The 9159-nt window shown below is 42.3% G+C and overlaps 1 protein-coding gene across 2 annotated transcripts; it reads right to left on the bottom strand.

The window, feature by feature from the left end:
- Positions 1-285: 285 nt before the first annotated feature.
- bbs2 (Bardet-Biedl syndrome 2) lies at positions 286-8883 on the bottom strand. Of its 2 annotated transcripts, XM_085357163.1 has the most exons (18): positions 8813-8883; positions 8226-8357; positions 7655-7882; positions 6026-6151; positions 5857-5919; positions 5556-5633; positions 5289-5393; positions 4331-4417; positions 4081-4216; positions 3791-3930; positions 3264-3393; positions 3014-3185; positions 2794-2923; positions 2472-2591; positions 2185-2322; positions 1863-1975; positions 878-1026; positions 286-758 (listed from the first exon to the last, which is right to left on the bottom strand). In XM_085357163.1, exons 2-18 carry the CDS (start codon positions 8340-8342, stop codon positions 652-654), a joined length of 2139 nt encoding a protein of 712 aa, XP_085213289.1. In that variant the 5' UTR covers positions 8343-8357; positions 8813-8883; the 3' UTR covers positions 286-651. The 2 variants fall into 2 exon arrangements, with proteins under 2 accessions (XP_085213289.1, XP_085213290.1); XM_085357164.1 differs by lacking the exon at positions 8813-8883 and having other exon boundaries at positions 8226-8366.
- Positions 8884-9159: the final 276 nt, after the last annotated feature.

Below are 9159 nucleotides of genomic sequence, written 5' to 3'. Positions count from 1 at the left end.
ATAGGTACTGTAAAAAAAATCAGCCAAAAGTTATAAATGTTTAAAATGTAATTTAATAACAATTTTTCCACAAACACAAAGTTACATGTGCACTTTCTGAATACAGTCTACAAAAAGTAAACAAGTTAGACAGTTTTCTTTGGCTACAAATGCCACACGAACACGCAGCAGCTGAGAGCCGAGGCCGAGCGTGAAGGTCCATGCCACCGGTGACTTTACGGTCAGCTGAATGAAACCGGCACACTCGTTTTCTCAGACTGTCTGGGACAGGTCACCACAAATGCATGAAATTGGCGTCATACTCGAGTCCTTCTGTTTGTCTTAACTTCTGACTAAAGTGAGTAAATGGCTGCTCACGCAGGTTAGTGATTTAGGTAAACTCCAGCGCACTAGCTGAAGCCCTTCCAATCAGCCCGACAATTTTGCACAAAGTCTGAGGTCACCATTATATTTGTGTTGGCTGAATTCCAATTTCAAGAAGCTGGTGCCAAATGTTGCTTAAAACTGAGTCGTGGATTAAGGCCGCTTCAGTGTCTCTGCCTATCTCCTGCTGTTCTTGCTCCAAACGTACTCGCTGGCCTCATTACAGTTATTACACGTGCTGACTGTAAACTTCTCTAGTCCGCTCCCGCGTCCCTCATCCTTCCACTCTCAGGAGGATGCGGTGCCAGCCCTCATGATCCTGAAAAGCGCGTTGACGTTATTGCTTTTGATGGCGTCTCGACAGGCAGAGATCACTTGGTTCTTGGGCTTACCCACTGCAGAGAAGCATACACAGAGGCAGATACGCTTAATATATCATCTTCTCCCCTGGTTCAATTGGAGGTAGTTAACAAACAGTGCTGCTATGTTAAGAAGTAGTGCTTGTCAGACTTACCTCGAAGCCTGCCGGCTCGCTGTATGGCTTGGTTGACAGACTTGAGACAAGCCAGAAGAGCATTGTGGTTGTTTGAGCGGATCTTGTACTCATTGATTAGATCCCGGTTTAGATCATACAGCTCTCTGTAGCGCTTCTTCATAGTTGTCCTACGGTGGAAACGAACAAAGATGTGAGGAAAAGAAGGAAGTTTTTGCAGTTTCATGATAGAAGAACTGACATGAATGAAATGATACTGTAACAGGTTTTATTCTTCTGCGTTAAATCTATGCTGTAGGTATGTCAAGACTGCAAACCCCTGTGCAACCCTACGCCATAACCTATGCCGTTATCTGACGTGCACGTCCCTGGAAATGTAACGCTGCCTCGGTGCAGCGCTTGACTACCGCCATCGTCTCGGTCAGTGCCGTCAGTCCTCTGATCCATTTATGGATTTCTGTTTGCCGCGCTTTTTGAACGCATCAGTGAGAGAATAATAACTATCACCTTAATAAAGGACTCGTATCATTAGTAAATTCCTGAAGCTAGATCACCAAAACTATTAGATATGTTTACCTGTAGGGGAATAAAAACACGAATAAATAAATCAAACTGCTCACAACAAAGAGAGAGAACCCAGGCTGCAGTGAATGAAACACACGCCTTTCAGGGCACATACATCCATTCGCTTCCGCTTATCCTTTTAAGGGTTGCTGGAGCCTATCCCAGCTGTCATCAGGCTAACATACAGAGACAGACAACAATTCACACTCACATTCAATTAAGTAAGCCGGAGTACCCGGAGAGAACCCACGCAAACACGAGGAGAACATGCGAACTCTACACAGGTGGTGGAGACGGTGGAATTGAACTCAGGACCTTCTTGCTGTGCAGCAACAGTGCTAACCACCGCGCCACTGTGCTGCACATACAAGTCCAGATAATTCAACAATAATGTAGCAATATGGCTGCAAGTATTACGAAGTAAACTACTGAGATAACTCACATGTCACCCATTAGGCGCGCGTCCTCTGCTTGCACCAGCATGTTTCTAATGTAGTTGGAGTGGTCAGCCATAGCTGCAGTTAGTTTCTGGTGGACAGAATGGAACTCGTCCACCTAGGAAACACATTTAAACGTACAGGTCACCTTAAATTCAGCTGACCTATTTTTGGCCTGTAGTGTATGACTTGCCCAGTTTAGGAGATAGACTACAGGGACTAAAGTTTTGGTCCACACCTTCTAATCTCAAGAATTTGGACTTTTATTGCTACTGACCCAGGCTGTCCTGAACGTTTGACAGAGAGCAGATGAAACCTGAGCCAAACCTCAGTGAGCGTAGTGTGTAGCTCCTCAAAATATGTGGGGAAGTCCGCTTCTGCTGACAGGTCCTCAATTGCCAGGAAGGAGGCTAATGATTGGATCAGATCTCCTGCTAGGTCAATATCATCAGTTCTTATGGTGATCTGATTGGACACATTACAAATTATTATTGTTCTTAAAATACATATAAACTAATGACAGAGCAAGTCTCTAAGTTCATATAAGAAACAAATGAGTGCTGTGGATATTTTATTGTATTGTATATTTTTCACACAGCAGTGTTGATGTGTACCTGTCCACTGCTGGCCATGCTGAAGGACAACAGCCCCCCACCTCTTAGTGAACTGAAGGTAACATCGGGACTCTCCTCTCCCTCTGGAAGCAGGAAATTCTGATTCAGCCACATCACCACCTACACAAGAACACAATGACACAGAGCCGAGGATTAAACAGGAGACACATTTATAATCATTCAATATACAGCAAGTGTACAAGGAAGGACATTTCACTGCAGCTGGCTCAAAACAGGATAAAAAAAGTGCAACATTAAACATGTATTAACATACGGAGCAGAATTAGATTTTATAAATGCAGATGATCGTGCGACAGCCTACCCTCTGCTGTCGATCGTTGATGCTGAAGGCGACCCTCCCTGTGGGCTGTGCAGCCGACGAGTCGACAGCGAGGTCGTACATGGAGAAACGAGGCAGCTGACGAGTGATTTCAAACACGTGGAACTGAGTGCTAACGAGGACGAAAAGAACAGGATGACGTGAGAATGAGAGCGGCGTTGTTAACTGCATTAGAAAAAGACTCATTACTCGCAGAGCTTACCTAGTTCTCCCTCCAACAAAGGCTTTGATGTGCAGATCCACTGGTATATCCTTTGGGGGCACAATGGGGACTCTGACACAACCAGACAGGCTTTGAGCACTGGGGTGGACAACGTGACTCTCACCCTCAAATATGCCTTCTGCAAAGATGAGCACTGCACGGATAACAGTCTCTGTAAAAGATCAAGGAGAGACTCAGCAACTTATACGCAAACACTCAATAAACGGTGAGACGCGCTAACCAACTCTACCATTTGGTGTTGAAATGCTGAGCTCCACATGAGCCTTCTGGGTCTCTGTAGCAGCTTTCACTGACAGTGCTGTCTGGAGCTGAGTGTTGGCTGGTATGACTCCCATCCCACTGTGTGTCTCTGACACACCCTGAAATAAGAGCAGAGTTTATGACTCCTCACACAGGCTGAGCCCAGAAATTCTTTCAGAACACACAGTTGTGACTACATTCGATCAGAAACGTTGCTTCCACAGATCAGACTTTTTATTAACATGGATAAATCAATAACAAAAACTCTTTAACACAATTACAAACAGCTGCCTCAAAGGTGCATGTTAAACTGTAGTGGCGCCTGTCTGCAAAGCAGTGTGCTCCAGTTCTAGGGTTTTTATAAAGATCTTTCGTTAACGTTTAAGAAGAGCTTTTTAAATTATTGGTACCATAAATGTAAAGCCACTGTGTGCCTGCTGAAATGTAGAACCCACAAACATCACCAGATGCGTGCCTCTTAAATCCCCGTCAGTTTATTGTGACTGAATAAATCACCTTGGCATTCTCCTCGTAGTTGCGAAGCTCCAGCAGCAGATTCTGTCTGCGCTGGCTGAGCTCTCGAACAAGGTCCTGCTCGGCACTCGTGTCCATGAGATTCCCTTTTAGGTCTTTACTGGCTGGCAGATAACCACGAACTACAAACACATTGACAAGTATAGCAACATCCTCTTATGAGCTCACAGTGTCAGTCTTTGAAATTATACCTGGCTTGTCCGTGTTCACAGAAAACACACAAGGAAATGTACAAATGTCCATTTTCAACCAGTTCTCACACACAGACTTACCTTCTCCTTCTGTAGAGGTGCAGATGAGTTGTTTCTGTCCATCCAGCCTGTAGTCTCCCTCCACTACTCCAGCCACAGAAGAAGAGAAGTTGTCTTTGAAAATGACCTCACCAGTGCGGTCGCTGCGAGCGTCAATCTGACATAAAAAGCACACCGAATCCTTGCCAGTTGTTGTCCCACAAAATCATTTTGAAAAAATCCCATGTTAAAACAGTAAGAAGTAGTTTGTGGATAACAGTTGTGTACTCACCTTTCCATTGGACCAACCAGTGATGAGCTCCACAACCCCATCGGCATTCAAGTCAAATGCAAAGATGCTCATTGCATGATTCTTGGACTAAGTGAGGAGAAAAGAGCACATTACACAGTAGAGAACTGAATTATTTACATTTAATCCCAGCCAAAACTGTCTTTACTCATCAGGTTCAAACTGCAGGTGAGCAATGCACTACTGTCCCTAAATCTTCATGCTGTGAAAGGTAACACTGAGAGGGTTCCATCGTTCATGGACGTCCTACAAATGACTATTAGTCATGTTACAAGTAGTATTTGTTACTACTACACTAATCCCCGTCAGAGACATTTATACTGGCAGACTTGAGCGGAGAGTCAGTATCATCATGGCACTCTGGACCCCCCAGTAAAGGCTACAGGTCGATCAGGTCAAAGACAAACAGACTCAATAAAGGGTTTTACCCGCACGCTGTCAAACATGCCCCACCTCCACCCTGACTCAAGGTTAACTGTGCTGCTAACATTTATTTACATTTTCACTGTAGTTATAAATAACATTCCTACCTGTATTTATAAAGCAGACTTATTATAGTATAATGCAACCGACATTCCTACCTCTTACTCAATGTGCACCACCAACTGTATATATCTGTGCATCTTTTATTCTAAAGTAACTTTAATGTAACAAATCTACATATTGCTAATGGAGAGATGCCAAACTGCCGTCCATTGTTCTTGTAACAGTGACAATAAAGATCTATCTCATCTAAACCACATTCACAGAACAGATACAGTTTGACATTATCTGGTTATAAATGAATTGAAAAAAACAAGAACATTTGGATTAATTAAATGTTTATTGCAGAATAATCTCAAAGTTTTGAACTTTTAGGAAACATAAAAAGTACAAAAACAAAATGAAAAGAAGGAGAGACGCCAAAGAAATGAAGAACGTATGAAGATGATTACGGTACCTTGATTCTCCAGTAGCGGGCAGCGCGGTCATACACACCGACAGTGCCATTAGCCAGAGCATAACCAAACCTGCTGCCGTGCATATGGCACAAAGATGTTACTGTCTGTTGGAGCAAGACACACAGATAAGAAATTGTACAACACATTAGTGCTACAAGTGCAAAGTGTTTTATTATTGCTTCTTGTGCACAAAGCACATTAAAAACATGTAACACAACATGATCAAGCTAGCAGTTACCAAGCTACGCATTGCACCCTCATTTTACCTCATTCTCAGTCATCTCTGACACAAGTTCATCCTCTTTGAACACTCTGATGTCAAAATCCTCAGACCCCACCAGGAGCTGTGAGTACAACAGCAACAACAGCCAGCTTTATTTATATGGCACCAAATGACAACAACAGTCACCTCAGGGCAGTTTGTATTGTAAGTTAAAGACCCTCCAGTCATATTTGTATGAATTAATTTCATACCTATATTTATAACAGAACTGTAAGATGCTCTGTTACTGAAATTGTAGTGTGTTAAGTGGAAAGCTCCCCGACTACTGGGCAGTCAAGACTTACCTCGTTTTTTCCATCTCCAGTGAAGTCACAGAGCACCAGAGACCTGACATTATCTCCAGTGACCTAAGAAGATGTAGTTTAAGATCAAGTGGAGCACAATTTTTTTATAAATATGTGAAAAATATGTAAACATTCATGATTTTAGACCAAGAAAACCAGATTTTCTTACCGTCCAAAAGTGGTCATTGCCCTGATAGTCAAAGCCTTGCAAGGCACAGTTCCCTCCAATGATAGCAAGAGGAGAGGGGATGTCCCCAAGTTTCCCCAACGCGATGGCATTAGCTCCATCTGTCACCTGCACACAGAGAAGAAGCACGTTTAAATACAAGCCAGCTTCACATCGTTTTGGGCAAAGCATTTATAATCGAGCCACTTTTCATTTTGTGACTGTTACTATGAAGTAGCGGTGGGGGAAAAAATCGATACTGTGTAGTATCGTGATATTTTGTTTGCTAATAATGTATCGATACAGGGACAGCAGAAATCGATATTTTGTTACAAAAAGGTTTTTGTGCTCTGACTTCAGAGCATGTTGATCCTTTTTCTGAGCAAGAATCCTGACATTCCTTCACTGTCCAAATGTGTTTAACTTGTTTTTGGCAGCAATAAACATGACAGTTTACTTATTTTAATTTAAGACATGTTTTATTTTAATTAAGTGTAAAACTTTTTTATTTAATGCAAAATTATATTTTGTTTTAATTTACTTTCAAATTCTTCAGTTGCTGAAGGGGCTGCATAGTTTTCATAAATTGCATAGTTCAGAATAGCTGTAATTGTACCAGATGGTTGCATTCAGTTAAGTTGGACTAGACTGTAATACAAACCGTTTAAGTTTGTCAACAATAAAACTGAAACGAGAGAAAGACTGAGTGCGAGACTTTGATATTAGATAAAATGAATATTGATGAAGTTTACCTTCATGTACAGAATCTGAATATCGCAAAATTTTTTAAAAAATTGCAATAATATCGTATCGTGCGTTAAGTATTGTGATAATATCGTATCGTGGCATGTTTGGTGATTCCCACCTCTACTATGAAGCAGAGATTTTTACTTGTCACAACTGTATAATTAGCTGAGTCAGTCAGGTTGTGGCGTCAGCTGGATTAATCAGTAATTCTGTCACTTTTTAAACCAAATTACATATAAAAAAGCTGAAATCAACAGAACTAATTAAGAATTGTTTGAATCCTGATTTAAATATAGAATAACACAAGTCACAACACCCAGTTCCAATGTCTTGATGCATTCTCAATCATCCAGGAAAGTAAATCTCCAAAAGTTGATTCTGTTCATCTGGACGCAGCGTTTTGTGGGAGAAACGTTTCGTCACTCATCCAGGTGACGTCTTCAGTCTCAGCTGACTGCAGGTCTCCCCAATCTTATAAACAGGACATTTGCATAATGACTGAAACCTCCTGATTCGAGGAGGGGGCCTAAGGGTACATCTGTCACCATCTTACAATGCTGTGATTGCAGCCATTCCCCAACTCTCTGTGAATGGTACTCATGGCCATTGATCAGTGGTTATTGATCAGTGGTTGTTGATCAATGGTCATGAGAATTTGCATAATTAAGATTAAGGAACTGACCTCCCAGCCCATTGTTCCTTCAGTGGGCTGGTTTCAGTCATTATGCAAATGTCCTGTTTATGAGATTGACACCTGCAGTCAGCTGAGACTGAAGAAGTCGCCTGGATGAGTGACGAAACGTTTCTCCCACAAAACGCTGCGTCCAGATGAACAGAATCAACTTTTGGAGACCCAGTTCCAATATTTTTCCTGACTTTACTCACCTCTCTGTAAAATATGTCAGCATTGTCATGGACATCATAAGCCAACAGGTTTGTCTGGGATCCCACCAACAGTGTGTCCCCAGTAGTATTTGGTCCCAGTCTTCCTGCAGCCAAACAGGTGACTGCCTGATTGATGTTGAGCAGAGAAATGTCAGAGTCTTGGGCACTCTGGCTCAGTCGGTGAGCCACAGGTCTCTGGCCACGGGTGTGGGGGTTGTGAATGAAAACCTTTTAATGAGAAAGACAACAAGAGAGTAGGGAACTGCCAAATGCTCCAGAGAGTCAGCAGTTCTTTTCCACACAGAGCCAGATAAGTTTGGGTAAATGAAATCATCATTTGAAAACTGCATTTTGTATTTACTGAGGTTCTAATTGTCTAACATTAAAATTAGCTATTAGCGTGAACCAGGTAACTGTGACAAGTACGATCAAAAAAGAAATCATGAAGAGGGCAAATACTTGGCTGTTTTCACTCTCATCGGGTCACAAAAACATGATAGTAATTTTCCTACAGCATGGATGATATTTATCACATAACTGTGAGGATTTTGCAAACATTTATTTCCCTCACCTTTCCAGCCTGCGTGGCGGCAGTAAGGCATGGATGAACCCCATCAAACTGCCCAATAGTCACCATGCGAGGGTTAATCTTGTGGTTCAGCTTCAGAGTGAATATGGGGACCAGCATGATGCTTACTCTGGTCTTAATATAGAGATGAGAACTTACTGAGAATCAAATATCTCACACACAAGACGAGAAGGTTGCCTAAAAATAAGCAAAAGGTGATGAGTAACTTTGCCACACTAATGTAATTACAGGCTTTAGCTCAGCCAGCCACAGGCGACTTCCGTTGCCTAGCAACAAGGAGTCGCAAGCTAAAGCTTTTCATCTGGCTAATCTCCCCGTCGTTTGCTCCAGAAGAATGGCATTTAACCAACCATAAGACACCACACCCGACACCTTCACACGTCGTAAGCCCTGCATAAACACCAAGTATGGCATGGTGCTTTCTGCTGAAAGAAATATTGGACTTAAACGCATGGAAAGCTAGCACAACTAGCTGACATTAACGTCGATGTCTTGGAACTCGCAGGAAACAAGTCCAAACTACTGACGGCCCAACAACAAAAGACATCACTAATTTGTGACAAACGTACCAGGCCCACGCGTTAGCAGCAAAACTTCGATTTTTGTTCCAAAGAATCCAGTCGCAAATGAGCTACCTGGATAAAATGATAACACGGCCACAGGAAGTCGACTAGCTGCCAACATCCGGTCTGCTGTTTTCAAAATAAATTACACAACTCAGAGTTGCAGTGGGCTAATGTTGCTATACATGGAAGAAAAATGCATTTCTTCTTCTTCTTTCAACAGATCACCTTCCTTCATCTTAACCTCTTCCTAATATTGTGTCACCTCAACCCACTTCATGTCCTTCTTCAATATATCCACGAACCTGCTTTGCTATCTTCCTCTATTCCTTCAGTTTGGGAGCTCCATCTTC

This window comes from Diplotaxodon limnothrissa, linkage group LG7 (genome assembly GCF_057381915.1).
Source record: "Diplotaxodon limnothrissa isolate DT_005_m linkage group LG7, D_limnothrissa_male_GT1.1, whole genome shotgun sequence".
Classification (NCBI taxonomy): Eukaryota; Metazoa; Chordata; class Actinopteri; order Cichliformes; family Cichlidae; genus Diplotaxodon; species Diplotaxodon limnothrissa.
The sequence above is the reverse complement of the archived record's forward strand: the minus strand, read 5'-3'. Positions and strand labels throughout refer to the sequence as shown.

What these genes read in the sequence shown, in the direction of transcription:
- bbs2 (XM_085357163.1), bottom strand. Translation starts at nt 8,342, where the DNA reads ATGCTGGTCCCCATATTCACTCTGAAGCTGAACCACAAGATTAACCCT. An exon ending in CTGGAGATGGAAAAAACGAG is followed by an intron (nt 5,634 to 5,856) that starts GTAAGTCTTGAC and finishes TTGTACTCACAG; the next exon opens with CTCCTGGTGGGGTCTGAGGA. An exon ending in CAGCATTTCAACACCAAATG is followed by an intron (nt 3,186 to 3,263) that starts GTAGAGTTGGTT and finishes GATCTTTTACAG; the next exon opens with AGACTGTTATCCGTGCAGTG.